This window comes from Dermacentor silvarum, chromosome 1, assembly GCF_013339745.2.
Source record: "Dermacentor silvarum isolate Dsil-2018 chromosome 1, BIME_Dsil_1.4, whole genome shotgun sequence".
NCBI classification, from domain to species: Eukaryota; Metazoa; Arthropoda; class Arachnida; order Ixodida; family Ixodidae; genus Dermacentor; species Dermacentor silvarum.
Window position 1 is genome coordinate 91,849,567 of NC_051154.1, and position 22,493 is coordinate 91,872,059.

At 43.3% G+C, this 22,493-nt stretch overlaps 1 protein-coding gene across 3 annotated transcripts in view; it reads right to left on the reverse strand.

Moving 5' to 3' along the window:
* The window catches only part of LOC119432294 (lon protease homolog 2, peroxisomal-like), a 69,838-nt gene extending 49,547 nt beyond the window's left edge, over window positions 1-20,291 (reverse strand). Inside the window, exons 1-3 of one of the 3 annotated variants that reach the window (XM_049670857.1) lie at window positions 19,629-20,291; window positions 15,395-15,488; window positions 6,189-6,384 (exon numbers count right to left, since the gene is read on the reverse strand). In XM_049670857.1, the coding sequence (XP_049526814.1) occupies window positions 6,189-6,384; window positions 15,395-15,488; window positions 19,629-19,795 (457 nt within the window). In that variant the 5' untranslated portion in view covers window positions 19,796-20,291. The remainder of the gene's footprint in view (window positions 1-6,188; window positions 6,385-15,394; window positions 15,489-19,628) is intronic. The other 2 variants (XM_049670864.1, XM_037699493.2) reach the window with 2 other exon arrangements.
* Window positions 20,292-22,493: the final 2,202 nt, after the last annotated feature.

Consider the following 22,493-nt stretch of genomic DNA (forward strand, 5'->3'; position numbering starts at 1 on the left):
AAACTTGTACTATGCTTACGAAAGCCGTACATGTACAGCCGCCCAAATCTTTAACTAGCGTGCGCGAGCGGTGACTTTCTGTGCGCCAGTGCCTTAAATTAGGAACAAACTTGCAAATGACTATGCTATCTTCACGAGCTTTGTGAGCATAGTCAGATAGCATAGTCATTTGTAAGTTTGTTCCTAATTTAAGGTGCTGGCGCAAAGAAAATCGCTGCTCGCGCACACTAGTTAAAGATTTGGGCGGCTGTACATGCTTACCCTCAACATTGACGTGTCCGACGGCTTGTTAATAGAGTGGTGGGTCATCTCATGCACGGGCAGTTCGGCGAAATGGGCCTCCCCAATCATCTTTGCCTCCACTTTCACTCTCAAGCAACTGGCAAGATTGCTCGCCTCAACTCCAAGCCCATTCGGAAAGTTGCTGGCCCTGTCGTTCCTGTCAATTCCATTCCCATCAAACTGCGCACCGCCACTGTCACTTTAGACAGAAAAACAGGTGTGTGCTGCCCACCATAGGTCGGCAGTGTGGGAGAATACTCACTCACACTCACTCACGTTCACGCTCACCTCCCCTCACTCACACTCACTTCCACTCACACTCACTGGCGCTCACTCGCACTCACACTCACCTCCACTCACACTCACTGACACTCACTCGCACTCACATCCACTCACACTCACAGGCACTCACTCGCACTCACCTGCACTCACACTCACTCGCCTGCACTCACACTCACTGGCACTCACTCACACTCACCTCCACTCCCACTCACTGGCACTCGCACTCACCTGCACTCACACTCACTCGCACTCACCTCCACTCACACTCACTAGCACTCACCTGCACTCACACTCACCTGCACTCACACTCACTGGCACTCACCTCCACTCACATTCACTGGCACTCACTTGCACTTGCACTCACGCCTTTGAAATGAGTGCGAGTGTGAGTGAGTGCACTCATGAGTGAGTGTGCCGATCTATACTGCTCACAATTCGTGTATATTCATAACGAAGCTTCCAATTTAGCACCTGTTGCATCGGAAGTGCAAATATTGGAATATACAAAAAAGATTTGTCTTCCCGATTACATGGTAACATCCATCTATTCACTGACTATTGTATTTTATACCGCAAAATTAATCGCAGTGATAATCATCATATACAAAATTCTGCTTTTTCTTGGTGTCAGGAGTGGCAGATGACTCTAAATGCCCGAAATATGTAACGCTAATAGTAAGTAGAAAGAAACAGATATCTGATTTTACTTACATTATTAATGACACATCTCTCACTAGTGATTTTCAGCGTAAATATTTAGTTGTCACTTTAACACACGCTGCCCGATGGGAAAGCCATGTTAACAAAATAACCTCAAGTGGAAATCAATGTGCATGCTGACGCACTAAAGTGACTCTCTTTCCGAGAAGGAACCTTCGTCGTGTGACCCCAGATACAAATCTGCTGGCCTACAAAATGCTTGTTCGACCAGTGCTGGAGCACGCCAATATTGCTTGGATTCCGTACACAAATGAACTCATTGCACGAATAGAAATGGTCCAGAGGAAGGCAGGTTCCGTTTTAATAAATACAAGTTAACGGATTCATTGACTGAATTATTAAAGAGAGCTGGTTTATTAACACTGCAAAGTAGAGCAAAACTAGCACGATTACAGTTTTCGTTTCAATTCATTGATGGTGACAAACATTGACGTATCCGTACTAAGTTCTTTGAATCGTTCTAGATCAACTCCCCAGAAGCACTCTCGAACCCCTAAAGAATACGCCTTTAACTCGAATTGCTTTAAATGTTCATATTTCCTTAAAACAATTAGAGAACGGAATGAACTTAGTTGTTCCATTACTAACCGCTTTATCTTTAAATACCTTCTTCATAACTTCGAGCGGCTGCCAACTTGGAACAGCGTTTGCTCAGAGCTTGCCACTTGCTGATCATCGAGGGAACGGCAGGCAGACAAGACGTAAAACCCACTGGTTTAATACATCGCTACGGGCGAGCGAACATCGAGAAACAGAGCAACTTGTGCATGACAGCAACTGCAAAAAAGTTAAGAAGCTGAGTTCTTATCTACAGCGCAGGGCGCTTTCTCTTTATATCCCGTATGGGGTTGTCTTCACAGCACTAAGTCTGGAACAATGTCAATGCGTCTTTATGCTGTTGAGGACGCATTGGCATTATATGTGTGCTCGTGTGTGGCGCGCCGTGCAATCTTTGCGTGTTGAATGAAAAAAAAAAAAAAAAAAAAAAAGCTATTGCGTGGTCTAGCGCACACGCACCAGAAAAACGTGTCGAGCACAGGCAAAAAAAAAACACACACACACACACACAACCCGTGCGTGCGACATGGGGGGGGGGGGGGGGGGTGCGGGGAGGGGCAGAGCGGGTAGCGAGCCGGCCAAGTCGGTATAATAAAAACATACAGAAAAAAAGGAACTGCTATAGAGAGGAGGTGGCACGCGGCTTCGGTTGCTGTTGCCATGACGACGTAAACAACCATGTGCACCGCCATTTTTATACAGTATCGCCCGCCTGTAAGTGCCGTAATTTAAGGGCACATTGGCACTAGCGTTGAAAAGAGCGGCTGCACTAACTCAACCAAAGGGAGCCATGCGGAGATTCGCACGGCGGTCAGGAACACGAGAAACGGTCTGGTTCAATCAGGAACGCAGGGGCAAGATCGGACCATAAATGGGCACAACCGTCTCATACGCACTCCTGCAAGCACCCGGCACCAACTTGTCGCGTCGGCAGACAGCGAGAAGGGGTGAGTGTCTGAAGGAAGCGAAGAGTAGGCGCCGTTGGTACACGCATGTACACACACAGCTCGCGTGATTTCCAACAGTCATGTCTCGTCGACTCGTCGGCGCCTCCCTAAGGCTGAAGAGCCTTACGCCTCATGGCCCTTTGGGGCTGTCTGAAAAGGTCTTCGCATGCCGATTTTGAATGTCTGCGCTTTGCCACAGAAGCATAGTGTAACATTAGCTATGGTGGAAATGAATGGACATGCTGAGCAGGTGCTGTGAACACTTTTTTTAAAACCTGTACATATCGGGATTTTTGTTGAGTAATCTGATCGCATCATTGCGCATACTTTAATTTTCGTGAGTTCTATTTGTTTACTCATACCAAGCTTATTGCTACTAATAATTTCATGTATTAATTCTGCTAGTGTTTTAGCGCTTTCCATGTATAAATTACTTGATTGTGCTTCTTTTGTATTTATATGTATGCCCTCCCTGCAACGATCTCGAGATCGGCAGTATTCATAAAATAAAAAATAAACGCTACATGACTTCTGTTCGCCTGCTTGAGCACATTTCAACCGCGCTCTTTTCGCTGCAGGAAAAACAATATTTTCCCACCCTTGTCCCGTCTAACAACGAGAAGGATTCTGCAGAAGAGCCATTCGCACAATAAATGCAGAGAACACGACAGAAATATAAACTATATCAATGTAGTACGTGCAAGTTTGGCAGGGCTGGAGAAAGCGACCTGGCTTCAAAATACTTCCCGAGTTGCAGGAGTCAGCAAGCACAGTGCAACAAAAAAGAAATAATAACAATAATAATAATAATAATAATAATAATAATAATAATAATAAAACCGCGCAGATATTCTGCTGAAATGCACTAAACTCACTTGCTTCACGGAAGTCAACAGCGCATTGTTTCTAAAGTATTACACAATATAAAATATAATCAATGCCAAAACCATAAAAGAGACCTGAAAGGTTCTTGGAAACCACTAAGTGGATGTATGCAACCTTAGCCACGGTGAAAACCCATGCGCACACCGCAGAGCTTATTTAATGTCCCAAGTCGCGTAAGTCTATGGAAGCGGCTTCACACCTCCCGAGCAAGCGCCGAAACTGGGAGGGCGAGTGTCAAGTGATGAGAGGAAGCGGGGCTGCGAGGAGTTTAGGATGAGGAGATATGTCTCTGTGCTTAGTTTTACAGCGTAAGCTGTTATGGGCTCATTCCAATAGCCGTTTCTGGTCGCGATGATGCCACTACCGGCCCGGCCCGTAGCCGCTATTGCTGGAAATGCGAAAAAAAGTAACCACTCTCCGCCGGGATCGAACCCAGGCCCACTGCGTGGGAGTCGGATACTTCACCACTGAGCCACGCAAGCGCTTGCTATCACGCAGAAGAAAAATTCCCTTGACACGCGCCCTGCGCCTCTGCGCCTGCACGCATAGGCAAGCGCGCCGTTTTTCTATTTGCTAGGTGCTTTAAGTTGGCGTTGTACCAAGGAGCTTTGATATTGCAGAAGAGCTTGTGCAAGGGGATGTACTTCTTTACAAGATCATGAATTTTAGTTTTGAAAAGCTTCCAGTTATCGTCGACAGTCCGATCGTCAAAGTTAGTAAGAAAGGAGTTGAGAAAATTTGATGACTCAGTGTTAATTGCCTCAAAATTTCCTTTTTTGTAATCCAAGGTAACTTTAGTACTCGCGTGCTTCTTTGAGTTAGGAGTAAATTCCAGAAGTAGGTGGTCACTTAACCAGGTAAGTACAAAACGTTAGACACAAGTTCAGGGCATCACGTTAGTATTAAGTCCAGCGTGTTGGCTGTTCCATTTGCCAGTCTGGTTGGCTTACGGACCAGCTGTGAAAGAGCAAACAATGAGCAGGGATTCAAAAAGTCGCAGGATACTGCAGAAGGGGGATGAGCTGTAGGTGGAACTGAAGACCATAGTATGTTCGGGAAATTAAAATCGCCCATTAGAAAGAAGGGAGCATTCGGAAATTGAGTGTGAATAGTGCCCAGCAGGTCATGTAATTCACTGACAAAGTAACCGTTGTATGAGGGCGGACGATAACACACACCAAAGATAAATTTGCGATAACCCAGCTCGACAACTGACCAAATGCTTTCTAGTTAAATGTCCGTAGGAATAAGCCGCGACAATACATTCTTTACAACTTGGCTTGAAGCTCTAGCTTCTGCACGGTGTAGCAGCTACGTTTCTTTCTTCCTTATTTTTGACACTACATTCAAATTAAGTTCCACCGATCAAAGATAAGGCCGCACTTCCTTGAAAACGCAAAAATGGGCGCCATATGATGAGCGTAATTAAGCAGAAATTATGAATTTCTGTTCGTGGCATTTTGCAACTTGCCCGCTGTTACAAGCAGACAAACCGTTATCCAAAGCATGAAGGTAGGAGCAATTTCGCAACCCCCCCCCCAATGGTGCCACGGCAAAAACAGGGTCAGTTAGCTACTGCCGAAGATAAGGAACAAGGGTGAATGGGAATGACAGCCATCTTTGGTTCATTCGCCTTTGGTGCAATCGTGACCTTGGCAGGAGCTGTGGCCAAGTTATGAAGTTGTGGCCAGATCGTTCAAGTGCTGTGGAATATCTACTGCCCAAGACGGCGAGCTTCACAAGTGACTGGCATCGGCATCCCCCCTTCCGTTTCCCTGCCACGTAATTCATTTTCCAGGGCAGCTGGGCCCTCGGACTGTGGCGCCACCGCACGGGAGAACATGAACCACGGCAGTGCCTCGGATCTGTTTGTGCCCTGGTGGCCGCGGTGCCGGGCGGTCGTTACGGTGTTGCGGAGCGCAGCGTAGCAACACCCCAAATAAAAAAATACTGCTCCAGTCAGGTAGATTGCTCCCTCCCTGATAGTGAGATTATATTTGGATCATCATAACAGCGATGTGTTTATTTAGGAATAGCCGAAGGATGGAAAAAGGCAGACCACTGTCACCTGCCAGACTTGTAGGCACAACTGTGGCTGCTGTTAAGAGATCGGTGCTATTCCAAAATAAACACATCACTGAAAATTAATTGCGCTTCCCTGCCGACCACGTCTGACCATGTGCGTGTCAAGGTCATCGCCATTTTGTTCGACAGCGATAGTGACTGTTCTTTAGAAGGTTTTAAGAAGATTGAACAAGGGCTTATAAACAAACCTTCACAACCTTTGGCTACGATGTTTTCTTTTTTTTTTAACATTTCTTGACTGTACACCAAAAGTTAATGCACTCCCTCTTTTCACCCAATTTGTTCTAAATTTTAGGTGGGCTATCTCTCAGGATATTACGGTGATAACTTCTTTTTTCTTTAGATATGTAAAAGTGAGAAAAACCAACAGAAAATAAAAAGTAACCAACACAAAGGCATCAGTAATTCAGCAATCCTTTTGCCACTTACAGCCAGTCTCCCCAGGCAACTTGTCAAGTTGAGAAACATTTCCCACGAGGTATGGAGACTCCTGGACAAGGCCATCAATACGAAAGCGGCATAGGCCCGTCACTAGAAGAGTGTATGAAGGCCTTGGCCAGTTAGTGCCTGTCACCTGGACCACGATACCTGCTGTCCCCAAATTGTGCATAGACCATGTCTCTTCCTGCATGGAGATGAAATCACTTAATACCTTACACAGCTCAACACACATCAGTGACAGAACTGGTACAAGGCAATGAAATGCTCGCTGTAATCTCCTAATAACTCACCGGAATGGCTTTCAATGAAAGCAGAAAAACATGCAGTAGCAAAAGAATAACATTTACTGAACTCCTTATGAGTCCATTTCTGTACTTTCTCAACGCTACCTAGATTAAAAAGCTGAGAGTACAGTGTGTCATAAAGCTCATTTAAATGTAGCATTATAACTGTAATTCAGCATGGTTATTGTACAAAACATCTACAGCAAGACCACATTAACCAACAAGGAATCTGCGAGTGGTATATTTTTAGACATTAGTGAGTCATTCAACACACTCCAACAATTTCTTCCAAAAAAACTTTAATGCTGTCACTTTTAAGACCACCACCTGAATCTCTTCTACAGTCACTCAAACATTTAAAAGGGCCCTGAACTACCCTTTGAGCTGGGTGATTCTACAAACAGAGCTCATAAGCGGAATGTAAAATTAGCTACCCCTTTTTTCAAACTGAGGACTTCTCCTTGCCCATTTTGGAGCTGCTATCTCGCTCTCACCTGCCCTGACACCAGCCATTGGCCAATTGATCTGATAATATGAGCATAACATCTGCAGTGAATGCATAGGATGTCTTAATTAAATGTGCTTCTTCGTACTATTACTGGTCATAATATTCAGTAAAGCAGATTTATTTTTTCCCATTGATCGTCGATCACCAGTGATCGATGAGTGCTGAGGCAGGGGTTTTACTTTTACTGAGCAATGTATAATAGTGTTCCAGCAAAGACCACGCGGACACGCAGGCATCAGTTTGTGCTGATGTGCTCTCAGAGGCACACATGAATGCTACATACAGCATGACAGCTGAAGACAAAACATGGTGCTTTCAGTATGATCCTCAAACTAAGAGGCAGAGAGCCGAACGACAGTCTATGAGCTCTCCAGTGTTGGGAAAGGTGCAGTGGCAGAAGTCCAAAACAAAGACAATGTTGATAGTTTTTTTCGATGCCAGAGCATACACCCCAAGTTCGTCGAGCAGGCGGTTAATCAAGAGTTTTATATCTGCGTAATACACTGCGACATTGTCACCCCGATCTATGGGCATCTGGACAATGGAGTCCCCTGCATGATAATAAAAGGCTGCACACTGCCCTGAGTGTCAGTTTCGCGAATAGCACTGCACAACTGTGCTTCTGCATCTACCATACTCCCCTGACCTCTCCCTATGGAAATTTTGTTTCCACATGTGAAGAGAGCCCCAAAAGGGCACTGCATGAAGAGCATTTAGGCCATTCAAGACACAACAAAGGAGCTGACAGCCCTGCAATGGCGGTGCCAGGATTTTTCTACAGAAGTGAAAACTCGGCTAGTTAGTATATGTTGCACATGGTACAAAAACAGCACAAACTACACAACACAAAGAAAGAGGAACATACAGGACAGTGCTCATCCTGTCTGTTCCTCTTTCTCTGCTCATCCTGTCTGTTCCTCTTTCTCTGTGTCATGCATACTTTACGCCGTTTTTGTACCACGTACAGGATTTTTCTGCTGGGGGGGCAGAGCATGATTCTCTATTTTCATTGAGGGTGCAGGAAGGCATTTCATCACTAAGCACTCCATGGTGGTAGGAGGGGGAAAATGGAGGGGCAGCAGAAGATTTGCAGAGGTCAGCCACACCCCCTTGCCCCCCGGGGCTCTTCAGAGCTGCCCCTGAAGCCCTGCCATAAGAAGCTTGCTCTAACTGCTTCCAAAACCTCAAGAAGCATTGAAAGCTGTGAATAGACTGCAAGGGAGACTACTTCAAAGGGGAGCTGAACAAATGATTTAAATGCCTTGTTTTTAAGGATTCAGTGTCAGAACTTTACGGACAAAGGTGTAGAATGCCCAACAGGGTCTATCGAAAGGGCCCTTTACAAAAGGTGTCAAATGTGATTAGTACTAAAGTGCGTCTCCTCACCAGGCCCCCCTCCCTTTCCAAGAAAAAGTGTTTTCATAAACAAAGTTATGAATAATAAAAAGCTGCCCCTGCCACACCATCATGGCCTTGCTCTTTCGTCTTTTGAGCTGTGCTTGAAAGCTGTGTCCTAGTGCTCACCAGTGGTGTAGTCAGAAATTTATTTCAAGGGGGGGGGGTCTCTGCTGGCCAACTACCACTACCGGTGGAGGGGGTTAATCTGTTTTATAAAAAAAAAGGTGGAGGGGGTTAATCTGTTTATAAAAAAAACAGAAGAAGAAAAAAGCAAAATAAAGCCATTACATTTCGTTTACAACTTGATGCATTCATATAACGCGTGTTGATGAACTAGTTGGTACATGACTAGAAAAATGAACAGCGCTAAAAATGGGACTAAACGAAAACAAGACTGTCCTGTGTCTTGTTTAGTCCCGTTTTTAGCGCAGTTCATTTTTCCAAGCATTTATAGCAGCACCGTTTACAAACCCATAGTGAACAACAAAGCCCATCATGGCACACCATGTGCAGATATATTCTGAGCATGTGCGAGAGATTATTTTCTAACCACCATATTCTCGTCCACATAGAGTAGAACAATGTATTGTTACCACTGACCAGCTTTGCCATTACCACTCCAAACCGCTCCACTCTTCCAGGTATCAGTGGTAACAACTGCTCTTGAATAGAAACATTTCCTCTTGGCAGCTAGATGTGGGGTCGAGAACCATGAGGGCAAGAAGTTCTCAGAGGAATTATAGGAAAGCCTTCGTGCTGGCATTTCTTTCACACTCAGAGGGAGGAATGCACTCTGTAGAGGAGAGTTCTTGGTTTGCAACCGCCAAACAGCTGGGCAAGACAGCAAAGTTTTTTCAAAGGGTCTATAAAAGACCACCGTCTACCCGTTTTTTCATGAATGCAAAAGTATTGGCGTTTCCTTCAATCATTGCTTGAAGCCGAAAAACAATTAAGGAGGGGAATAAAGCAACTGGAAAGCAAAGCAAAGATTAAAAAGAGGCCTGTTGGACTTGCAGCCCAGGTAACAGCAAAGATAAGCTTTGTTTTCCAACCCAATCTTCTGGTGAATGGTTCGGCAACCACTACGTACGGAAGAGGGCGTGCACTATTTTGCCAGTCGCCTATTACTTAATCGTGTTTCTTGATTTGTGGCCATGATAGGTCCTACATTTAAAATACACTAACAAAGCTTTGCGCCAGAAAGTTGATAGTATTATATGCAAGTTTTACTCCCTTTCGGTAACATGCTGCGCCTTGCTAGATGAGATGCTTGGAGAGAACTTTAGATTCATGACTTTGTGATCCTCATCACGCGACACATATTCTTATTTGGTCACACTCGGCAATCGGTGAGGCAGTTAGTCTGAAGGAGCGCTACTTTCTGTGGTAGTAGCATTTGTCAAAATTATAGCATTGGGCATCTTCGTCATGCTCTCCTCCGTAGTTCACAGTAAAGTAAGAGCTAGCAGATCCGAGAGATTTGAAAGTGTTCTGCCTTTTGAATCGCGGCTGTTCTGAAGACTGCAGAGATGCTTTTTTTTTAGGATGGGCTCTTCAGAGCACGCAGCACGTGTCATGACAGGGTAGGTGAACCGCACAGGACACGGCTGTCTGGTGTTGAAGGATCAGGCAGTGATTAGACATTCCCAAGTCCATAATTTTTTGCCACCTTCATTCTAGCGGCTTTACACATGTTGTTGTCTACCCCCCCCCCCCTTCCACCTACTCCCCTACTGAAAACTATTTTCCATCAATCCCTGTCACACTTCAGCATTTGCCTGATCCCCTCACACATTCCTATATTTCTGTTTACTTTTCCAAGGTGGCGCCACTGCATCGATGTTTCAGCCATTCACCTACCTCCCCTCCCACCTGTTGTGGCTGTTTCTTAGCTTCCCTGACCACATACCTCCATCCTTGGCATATTTTGCCATGTGCAAATCAGTGTTCTGTCTGTCATGCCCTCTTGTGCCATTTCTTGCGCTGTCTTCATTTTTAATGCGTACCAATAGCCCAACAGCAAGCGATCCTCAAGTTTATTTACATAATGAAAGACAGAGACACGGGAAAAAGAAATGGGGGGGGGGGGGGGGGGGGTGCTTATTATGCATTTCTTAGACAAGTAATTTGTAATATTTCGGAATGCTTTTCTTCCACACAGCATGGTCGATGATCTCTCTCTCTCTCTTTCTGTGTCTGTCTGCCCCTCTGTCCATCCGTACGTGTGGGTGTGTGTGTGTACACGCACGCGTGCGTGTACTTTTTTATGCGAATGCCCTCCTCAAGGTTAACACGCATCGGAATGAGAGAGAGGCATGCCTTGGGTAAGGCTGCAATATTGTGCTGCTACAGGTGCTGTGCAACACTTTTTCTCATACTTTTCTCTCTGACAGCGGTGCACTCCTTGCACCTATGTGACGAGATGAGAGTTCCATAATGAACCAGCCTGTCCCCTGCATGTGAAGCAAAATGTCTAATTGCTATAATATTCGCTATTATAAGTATTATATTTATTCGAAATAGTCCCTCTTCTCTTTTGCTGCCCCCTCAGTGCTTTCTCCCATTCTGTTTCCTCTTCATTCCTCAGTTACAGGGAAAATGTCAGGGTTAGATTTTCATGAAAGAATTGTCTATCATTTAAACAGGAATGAAATAGATTTCATACTCTCTGCCGATCCAAGCATAGTGCAAGATGTAGAAGTGTTAGGTAAGGTTAAGTGCAGTGACCATAGGTTAGTGAGGTCTAGGATTTCTCTCAATTTGAAGAGAGAGAGAGTGAAATTAGTCAAGAGGAAACAGGCCAACCTAGAGGCAGTAAGGGTAAAAGCAGACCAATTCAGGCTGGTGCTCGCAAACAAATATGCAGCTTTAGAACAGGAAGATGAAGATAACATAGAGCTAATGAATGAAACCGTAACTAGGCTGATCTCAGAAGCAGCAATTGAAGTGGGAGGTAAGGCACCAAAGCAACCTGTAGGGAAGCTCTCCCAAGAAACAAAGGACCTAATAAAGAAACGACAAAACATGAAAGTGTCCAACTCAAGAGATGAGATAGAATTCGCTGAACTGTCAAAACTGATCAACAAGAAGAAAGTAAGGGATATTCGAAATTATAACGTGGGAAAAATTGAGGAAGCCGTAAAATATGGACGCAGCATGAAATCAGTAAGAAGAAAACTAGGCATAGGACAAGGCAAGATGTATGCACTGAAAGATAAGCATGGTAATATCATCAGCAATTTTGATGACATAGTAAAAGCAGCAGAAGAATTCTATATTGACCTGTACAGTAGCCAAAACAGCCAAGCTACTTCCATTCGAAATAGTGATGAACCGGATACAGAAGCTCCTTCTATAACTAGCGATGAAGTTAGAAGGGCCTTGAAAGACATGACCAGGGGAAAAGCGCCTGGAGAAGATGGAATAACAGTAGATTTAATCAAAGATGGAGGAGATATCATGCTTGAAAAGCTTGCGGCCCTTTATACGCAATGCCTCACAACTTCAAGTGTACCAGAGAGCTGGAAGAACGCCAACATTATACTTATCCATAAGAAGGGAGACGTTAAAGAATTGAAGAATTACAGACCCATTAGCTTGCTTTCAGTATTGTATAAAATATTCACCAAGATAATTTCCAATAGAATCAGGACAACACTTGACTTCAGTCAACCAAGAGAACAGGCTGGCTTCAGGAAGGGATATTCTACGATGGACCATATCCATGCCATCAATCAGGTAATCGAGAAATCTGCGGAGTACAATCAACCTCTCTATATGGCTTTCATAGATTATGAAAAGGCATTCGATTCAGTAGAGATATCAGCAGTCATAGAGGCATTGCGTAATCAAGGAGTGGAGGAGGCATACGTGAATATCTTGGCAAATATCTACAAGGATTCCACAGCTACCTTGGTTCTCCACAAGAAAAGTAGAAAGATACCTATCAAGAAAGGGGTCAGGCAAGGAGACACAATCTCCCCAATGCTATTCACTGCATGCTTGGAAGAAGTATTCAAGCTCTTAGACTGGGAAGGATTAGGAGTGAGGATCAATGGCGAATATCTCAGCAACCTTCGGTTTGCAGATGACATTGTCCTATTGAGCAACAATGGAGAGGAATTACAACAAATGATTGAGGACCTTCATCGAGAAAGTGCAAGAATTGGGTTGAAGATGAATATGCAGAAGACAAAGATAATGTTCAATAGCCTGGCAAGGGAACAAGAATTCAGGATCGCCAGTCAGCCTCTAGAGTCTGTAAAGGAATATGTTTATCTAGGTCAATTACTCACAGGGGACCCTGATCATGAGAAAGAAATTTACAGAAGAATAAAATTGGGTTGGAGTGCATACGGCAGGCATTGCCAAATCCTGACTGGGAGCTTACCACTGTCGTTGAAAAGAAAAGTGTACAATCATTGCATTCTACCGGTGCTAACATACGGGGCAGAAACTTGGAGGTTAACAAAGAAGCTCGAGAACAAGTTAAGGACCGCACAAAGAGCAATGGAACGAAAAATCTTAGGAGTAACGTTAAGAGACAGGAAGAGAGCGGTGTGGATCAGAGAACCTACGGGGGTAGACGATATTCTAGTTGACATTAAGCGGAAGAAATGGAGCTGGGCAGGCCATGTAATGCGTAGGATGGATAATCGGTGGACCATTAGGGTTACAGAATGGATACCAAGAGAAGGGAAGCGCAGTCGAGGACGGCAGAAAGTCAGGTGGGATGATGAGGTTAGGAAATTCGCAGGCGCAAGTTGGAATACGCTAGCGCAAGAAAGGGGTAATTGGAGATCGCAGGGAGAGGCCTTCGTCCTGCAGTGGACATAAATATAGGCTGATGATGATTTACCAAAAGCAAAACATCTTGCAAGGCCCCTTTAAGACTTATTTGCCTTTTTAAAAGCCAGTTGCATACAACAAGAAAAACCTGAATCAAAATACTTCTTGCAAACTTTCACAGGAAAGATACTTTTCACTGTGCATTGGTGAAAATAGATTAAAAACCAGGGCAGATAGATGTATATGAGATTTGCAGAGAGTGTGTCATTTACTCTAACCTTGTTTTTACTATGGGAGTGGATGATAAAACACGGTTAGTATTTATGCCTCAGTAGTACACACCCCTCAGTGAACTTGCGTAAAAAGCATTTTTTTTTCTTTTCTTCGGCACTTTTCAAGAAATTGTAGGCCATGGAATTTTTGCATACTAAACAATTTCTAGCTTATCAGAAAAGGTACATTTTATAAATTAAGTCAACAACTTTCCAGAAAATTATTTATTTAAAGGCTAAAAACATACCTTTTTTTTTCTATTTTTCGTGTATACTTGCAAAACATTGAATCCTTAAATATATAAATATTTGTGAAAATTTATGCTCCTGATCTGTTTAATTGCCACTGTTTCTCAAAGCTATTTATACATTTCTTTATTTTGTAAAATATTTTAAGAAGTTTAGCCAGCTAATCACTAGTCTGTGACACTACATTTTCATTAAGTACCCTTCCCTCCCCCCCCCCCCCCTTTCCGAAGAAAAAAAAAATGTCTTCTCAATTTGTATTTTAAATTTACACTAGCTTCTGCAAAATACATTAAATATAGAACACCAAAGCTTGATAAGCAACTATTGGGTGCCTCAAGTTTCGTCCATACAGAATGACCATGATGCATACTGCAATGAACAAAATTGATAAAAAATAACCTGTAATTCATAATTATGGCAAAACATCTGGCAACTCAATATTTAACAAAGCAATAGAGTACTAACAATTACCTAGAGAGAAAATTACAATGCAGATGTTTAGAAAAAGGCAAAGCAATTGATAGTGCCCAACATTTGCTGATAATGTCCAAAAAAGCAGCTCAAATAATTTGACTGCTCATAGGCCTCTCCAGGATAGAAAACATCCTTTAAAACAAAACATCATGTGCCTGAATTAGCATACCTATCAACCCAGCAATCTTCCCACCAGGAAACCTCACAGTTTAATTCAAAGTTGTTTAAAATTTCGGTAAAACGACACCACGCACTCTAAGCAAAAGAACTCTCATCACTGGCGATGTTTCCCTATCATTAACACATTTTTCACTTGCGTTTTGAATTAAAGAAACCCTTTAAGCCTCCAAGGTCGACGTCTCAGAAGACAATAGAATGGACTACACCTAGTTACCTATGTGACAAAGAAAGAGAGAGCAGCGAGACCTCTACGTCAGAAACCAGGCTGTCGTTGATGACACACAACTGTTTCCTCAAAGAACACAAAGCCACATTTGGCCCACCCTTTCCCAGCATGAGCAAAAAGGCAACAAGGAAGATGTGGAATAAAATTGTGCGGTGCAGTTGCTGAGCAATGGTTTCGAGACAATTGCAAAAAGTAAACACATAGCCTAAATCCAGGGTAGCAGATTATGTGGGTGATGCTTAGTTGTCCTTAAATCAAGTCTTGCAATATAGAAAATGCTATAGTGCACGACTTCATTTCATTTTTTTTTTTTTTTCAAATGCTTCTTTTACATTCCGACTTAGCAAAGGGAATGAATGCCTCAATAACCCATACTGACTTAAATGAGCAACAAGAAAACCAAAGCAAAGATGATAAATCTTTTAGGGTACTTCGGCCACAAGGCAACAAATTCCTTCTGCTCCAGGAAGCCCACTAAGAAACTAATACAAAGAAAGACTTTCGGGCTTTAAATACTCATGCAATAAGGAAACCAGGTCATGATGCACTGCAACAGAGGCATTAAAAAAAAAAAAAAAAACGCACATCAGAAATAAACATCAACAGTAGAATCATTTTTATATTTACATGTGCTTACTATAGTAGCATTATATGAAAATTAATAGCTTTAGATAAAACACATACAAAATACCAAAAGAGGTTTCAGCTATGAAATCAGTGACACCATTAAGGGTTTCGGCAACCAAAGCCAAGTATGTCTTCTTGCAGTGTACTTTTGATGATAGCAATCAGTGCAGGTGACTTGAGACATTTACCTCATGCGAATCATTCTCTTCTCGTGGAACCACTCCTATGATGGCACTGCTGAAAGTGCTGTGTCCCAGAAGATGATGCTTCACCATGTTCATGCTGAAAAGCAAGTATGACAATAGACTTTTCAAGGCTGAGAGCCCATAAGTACAACTCCTTATAGTAGATAGCAATGCATGCTGCCAAATAGCTACAGAGAAAAAATGTCGCTGCATGGACTAATCACTTGCAGCACATAGTGACAAAGTCACAGCCCAACTTGCAAAAAACGATAAATGCTTGACTGTCCTTTATATGAAATATTGGAAGAAGAAAGTGAAATGCAGAAAATCCACACAACGAACTTTTGTAAACTGAACGTGAATGATTTTATTTTTAGAAATTGAATTAAGCAAAATTGTAAAGTGCGCTAATATAAACTAGAACGCTCATATTGCTAGAAATCTTCAACACATTCCTACCACCAAAGTAGATACAAATATTAATTTGTAGGCACAGTTCTAACAATTGCCATTTGACTAAAAACGAAAAATACTTTTTCCCCACATATTCACAACTCACACCAACACTGAAGCAGCAATTTAGTGGAATTTCCTAAAAATTACGAGATGAACACGAATCTAAATGTGAGAATTTCTAACAGTGTATTTCTCTCACATGCCAAGTGCCAGACTTCCCATGGTAGAATGAGTACAGATTAACTCCTTGAAACATGTTCTAAGGATTACTAGGAACAAAATTGAAAACCTATGCAAAAATAACTGGCCAGCTGAAGTGCTTTAATTAGGGCCCAACTTATATACAGCTGAAGTGCTTTAGTGCCCAGCTTATACAGCTGAATTTTTTACTATAGTCGGGCACAATTATAGAAGGCAGTGGCATATGCCCCTCAAAGGCGGATGCACACGAGCCTCCACCAATGGGCGCGCACTCTAGACTGACGTACGGTTGGTGACCCCGCCGACAGAGAACATGGCAGCCCGCGCTTCGAAGTGGGCCAAATCGCGTCAGTGGGACTATTTATTTAGTCGCAAGCAGTCGGCTGCCGCACTTCAGTCATCTCGGTGGTGCTTCTCCAAGCCTTCTTAAGTTAACCAGTAAACCATCCCGATAGTTTAAGTGGTTAGGTTAATTTCCACTAATTTATCATTCCTTTAATAATAACTGCAGATAATTTTCCCTATGCCTTTCCTTTCGTTTGCTACATAGTGAGGGTCTCAAATCCGGCAGCTTTGATGCCTTCAGGTAGCAAGTGTGGGTTTATTGACCTGTTGCCTTTACCCAAAAAGTTCACGTAGACGTGATGCCTGCGGCAGAAAGGATATGCCACATCCACCGCGAGTGGTGGCGCAGGGTTAGTTCTAGTAGATAAACATAAATACTCCAGAAAGTGAATGGGACAATGGTGCCGTGGTAACTCAATTGTGTCAATGTGTCAATGTAACTCAATGTGTCATTCCTATGTTTCCATAACGTGTCAATTTATTTATCTATTCATACGCTGTATGTATTTAATTTGCCTATATTTTGAACTTCAATTATTGTAAGCACCTTTCTTGTATTTGATTATTTGCTTCACTAACTTTGTGTATTCTTATGTCTGTTGCTGTTATGTTGCCATAATGTATTAATTATTGCATTGTTAAATTACTAATAGGAGGTCCCCCTGACAGTTCTTGTAACTCCGGGACCTCCTTCTGTACTAATGATGAATGATGAAATAAAAGCTATCCACAAGTTTGCTCTCGCAAAAAAAAAAAAAAAAGCATCGCATGCGTAATGCGAAGACGTGGGTTCACATAACACCTGTAGCCAATTGTTTTTTCATCCACTTGCGTTTCCATTTATTTATCATTTCTTTAATTCAATTAAGAACTGAAGATAATTTCCCCTGTGCTGTGCTTGCTGTCATTTTGTGTGTGTGTGCGTGCGTGCATGTGTGTGTGCGTGCGTGTAATTTTTTCTTAAGAAAATCCAGCGCTACTAACGACGAGGACACAGAAAGACATGACAGGTGCTGACTCCAACTATATATATATATATATATATATATATATATATATATATATATATACACACATTATATAGCACTCTGACAAAGGCAGAAAGTCAAGTTGCTTTTTTCGTGCATCTACTTACTTACATACTATATGTTAATGCGCTTCTTAAGAGGAAGCTTTAGCTTGGGTACGGTACAATAGCTCAGGGCCAACTCCGATGCCACCTACTGAAATACATGTAAAATGCAGAAATGCTTTTATGAGAAAACCACTGGACCACTTTGAATGAAATTTATTGCATTTGAGACAAAGTTGCATTCCAGCGACTGCAGGACTAAAAATTTTGATCTAGAGCCTGTAATTTTTAACAAAAATTCCAAAAATTGGTACGTTTAAAACAAAGTGAAGCACAAAGTTTACCCCAATTCGTAACTCCACATCAATAACAGATATTGCAGTTCTGTAAACTGCATCTGTTAGAGCACCTAAAGCTGATAAATTAATTTGACATATGAGTGTACCGCTTACATTAAATTAGTGCTATATTTCAGAGCAATGTACATTATATAAATTTTGTCTGCTTTAGATGCATTATTAGGTGCAGCTTAAAGAATGGTGATATCATTCTTTATTGCTGTGATGTAAATTTTATTTTTTAGTTACAAAGTTGTAAACTTAATAGTTGAGCCTTTTTTATATACCACAATATAAAAAAAATTATTAAAAATAACCGACGACCTAAATAAAAAATGTTATTCCTAGATTGAGTCACTAGATTTTACCTTCTTTTTATGCCACAAGCCTCATTAAAATCGGTGCAGTTTTCGCTGTGAATTATCCGTTCCCTCTAAGCTAAAGCTTCCTTTATTATGAGTCGACGTTTCGGCCGACCTTTTTCAAGAAAAAAATAACAAAATGTACAGGATAGGAGTCCGTTTTTATACAATTTTCCATTGGTTAAAAAAATAATAATAACCTGTTAGTAAAGGAAGGATTTATGACGACACTCATTGAAGAGTTCGAGTAGAAAGGCAGGTGAAAGAAGGGTGTCGTGTCACGGCACACCATATAAATAAACTTTTCATTGATAACCTTTCGGCAACCGAAGTCATTTCACCCACAATCAAGTCGCGTGTATGTATCAAGGAGGATTAAAAAAAAAAAAAAAAAAAATGCTGGAGTGGAGCTGCCGTCTCAAAAGTGAAGCCGGACCGCCGCCATCTTACCAGAGGCAAGCAATAACGTTAGGAAATAGCGGGGAATATACGAAGCACTTTCTTCCCACTCCGTGCTGTTTTTAGGTGGATAATTTAGCCGTGCAGATATCGTTGGACGTCTTCCTTTCTGTCACTGGTTTCAGAAGAAAGCCTTAAGTTATTTTCAAATTTTATGGCACATCACAATACACAGCCAAAGGTAATATTTTAAGCGAGAGGTTCGAGCTTTTAATTTCAAATTAGCCTAGCATTTGCAATAACTGACCAAAAGGATGTGAGCTGCTAGCAGATTTCAGCTGTCACGGCCCTCTTTCAGAATAGACGTAAAGGCAAACTGTGGCTTCACCTGTGCTGGTAAGAAACTGCGGGGACTGCCACTCCAGCATTTTTTTTAGTCCTCCTTGGTATGTATGCATATGTGTGTGCGTGTGTGTGAATGTATGTAAGCAAACAAAATATATATCTGGCTGCGCTGCTGCACATATTCAAAGAAACCACAAAAGTAACGAAAGCATGCCTGCGCCCGGGTTTGTAAACACATCCAAGCGTATTGCCGCTTTAGCTTCCTCAATGCGCTGCGCGCTCGAATGCGGTAAAATGGAACAGGAACTCGGGCACCAGCTTTCATAGAAAGAATACATCAACTACATGACGAAAATACTATCGTGCGCCTCGGTGCTGTACACATTGCACCGAAATCTGCTTTATAAATACTCACAGCCGGACATAATACACAAACCGTCTGCTGTGAACCACTGAACTGTTTTATGCTGTCGCCCACTTCGCAATGTAACATGCGTTTCGACTTGTTCCCTTAATACAGAGAAGGAACACTGTCAAAGAAACAAGACTACCATCTGTGTTTCCGCTATCACAGTGTGAACATGTAGTTATTCAGTAGTGCGCTGACACAATTGGGGTCGATCGCGCGCAGCGTCGTGACGGACACAGCATGCAAATGCAGACAGAAGAATGCAACTAAGTTGTACGATGCTAGCGACTGGAATTCGCAAATCACTCACTTCTTGTGCGATGACACTGGTATTCGTATCGAAGCTCCTGGAAAAAGAACTCCATCGATCAAAAGCAAAGGCAGCCTTCGGGGAAGTTTCGCTGTTGGCGTCGCCATTTTCACGGCTACAGTGGCACTAGTGGCGCCACCGCTACTAATTGCGGGAACTTTAAACATAGGTTTTCGTTTTTACCGATTGCTCAACAAGAGACGACTAGCCGCAGTTACTCCAACGCGTTCTTTGTACACACTGTGACCACACAGAACTGCCACTCAACGTTTGCACAAAACCTTGCTAGTAGTATATCCGGTTTTGTCTTTGCAGGTCGCTTAAAATAGGTGGCACGGGTGAAACAGTCGGCTTCGGCGTGTTGGTGTTCGCTTTCAAGAGTGCCGCAGCGGTCGTTGATGCTGACCCGCATGGTATGACCGCTAAGACCGAAGTCTGCGAAGCGGCTGACCCCGCCCGAACGGCCTAGACTTAACTTTCCGGAAGGAAGGTGGAACTTGTTTGCGGACCAAGGTGAAGCCCCTGTCCGCCGAAATAGAGGCAATGAGAAAAGATCAGGCCAGTGCACCCTGACGAAACCGGTCCTACGAGAGGTGAATGAAAACACAGCACACCGTGACTGGAAAGCCGAAAAGCGCTTGTTTTTCGTCAAATGATGTTCCCTACGGTAGGTTTAAGAAGTCGGATGAGCCGCGTCCACCTCACGCCGTGTTACGGGCTACGTCAGAAAAAATGTGACGTGTACTATAACTCGCGGACAACTTTCTGTGGCAATGAAGGAAAAGCTACGGAGACAAAGCGCTCACAAGTGAGAACGCTTCTGAAAAGAGTCCCATTTTAAATCCACGTTAGTTTAGGCTGGGGAAGAGAAAACATAAACAGCTTATTAGAAACAGTTAAATAAAACAGAACACATCCCTGAGCGTTAAAGTTTGTTTATTTTGCGGTTTTTCCTTTCCACGTCTGAGTAAACGCGAAACCGTCGCACGTGGAAGCTGCGTCGATTCAGCGTCTGTTCCGAGCATGGAGGAAAGAAACAAAACAGGAGAGGCCCTGACGTCACGTTTTTGAAGACGGAAGTGCAGCCATGTTGGTGTGCCATCTCCCTTTGCGCCTCCAACAAGCTCGCCGGAACAGATGGGCGCGAACTTTGAACTTGCATTGTTACGAGTCGCCGGAAGTGTGTGCTGTTGACGCGCGTCAAAACAATGCCTACGAAACTTCTGAAGCAGTTTTAGTGAAGCAGACGCGCTCCTGTGTTTTTCCGTGGCACGTTGAAGACGATGACGAAGACCCGCGCCGTGATTGCTTGAGTGTCTCTGTTGGTGGCGGACACTCACACTCACAGACCTCAAACACAACTTTCAAGCTTAAACACCACACTCCTAAGTCAGCTTTTCTCGCGAACAAAAGGTGCTACGAAAAAGACACCGGTGGAAAAAAATCTTATCTCACTTTTCAGAGACCGAGGGCAGCAGCAAAAACTTCAGGAGCGCGGTTGCTATGGCAACGTTGACATTTGGGGTACCCGTCCCAGTGCTCCTTTGCGAATAACAGCACGTGACTTCCGCCACACCTTCTCCAATACGTCCTGCTGGCCGGGGTAGGGCCACCTTAGCCGGGGCATCTCCTGGGTTTCCTTCCTAGAGCACTGCACGGGCCTGATTTTTCGGCCCGAGCCCGGCCCGGGCCCGCTTTACGAGGCCCGAGCCCAGCCCGGGCCCGTAATACAAAGCCCGAGCCCGGCCCGGGCCCGGGCGTACATGACCGAGACCAGCCCGGGCCCGTGGTTCCAAGCCCGGGCCCGTGTTACTGAGCCCGGGCTCGGCGCGGGCCCGGGCGTTCATTACTAAGGTTAGCTAGGGCCCGCGTGTGCATGACCAGGCCCGGCCTGTAAGAAAAAAAAAATCTTTTTTTTTTTTTTTTACTTACAGATTGTGCCGTATCTGTCAGCCTCACCTTCTAGAGGTTTAATAAGCTGCAGTATATAAGCAATAAAAGGCCGAAATCTTTGTTTCTCCCACGGGAACATCAGTAATCCGGCCCATTGCCTGTGCTACTATTTTTCTGGTGGTGCGCATGCACTTACGTTGATTTGTACGATATACTTCTATGATGTCATTTAGCATGCAAATATACAGGGCGTTTCATTTTAGCTGAACCAAATTTTTATAGATTGCCTGTGGCAGATAGCGCAATTATAATCCTTGATCTAAACTACTCGATGAGGTGGCCATTATTTCCACGAGAAATCAAAACGCCTAATTGAAGAATTAACATTATTATGCTAATTAACGTTAAAAAATTATTTTATGGCACATCTTTCAATCTACGAATTATAGCCGCCGAGTTCGCAAGGCATATCCACCTGGAACGAATTCTCAGGACTAAACCAGTTTCGAGATAATAATTTTCAAAGTGTCCGACGAAATCAATCGAATCAAATCAATTTATTGTCCAGTTTACATGCTGGACGGTCATTTTGGACTAAAAGCTATATATGTAGCTGGACATATGTAGCTGGGCACGCCATGTAATGCGTAGGATGGATAACCGGTGGACCATTAGGGTTACAGAATGGATACCTAGAGAAGGAAAGCGCAGTCGAGGTCGGCAGAAAACCAGATGGGATGATGAAGTTAGGAAATTTGCAGGCGCAAGTTGAAAACAGCTAGCGGAAGACGGGTAAGTGGAGATCACAGGGAGAGGCCTTCGTCCTGCAGTGGACATGAATAGGCTGATGATGATGATGATGTAACTTGACGTGACCCAAAAGACCAGGCAAGGCAATAGTACAGCAAACAGTGTGCACACATGCACAATAATTCACATATATTTCCAGCTGTCGCTGGAATTCCTCATAGA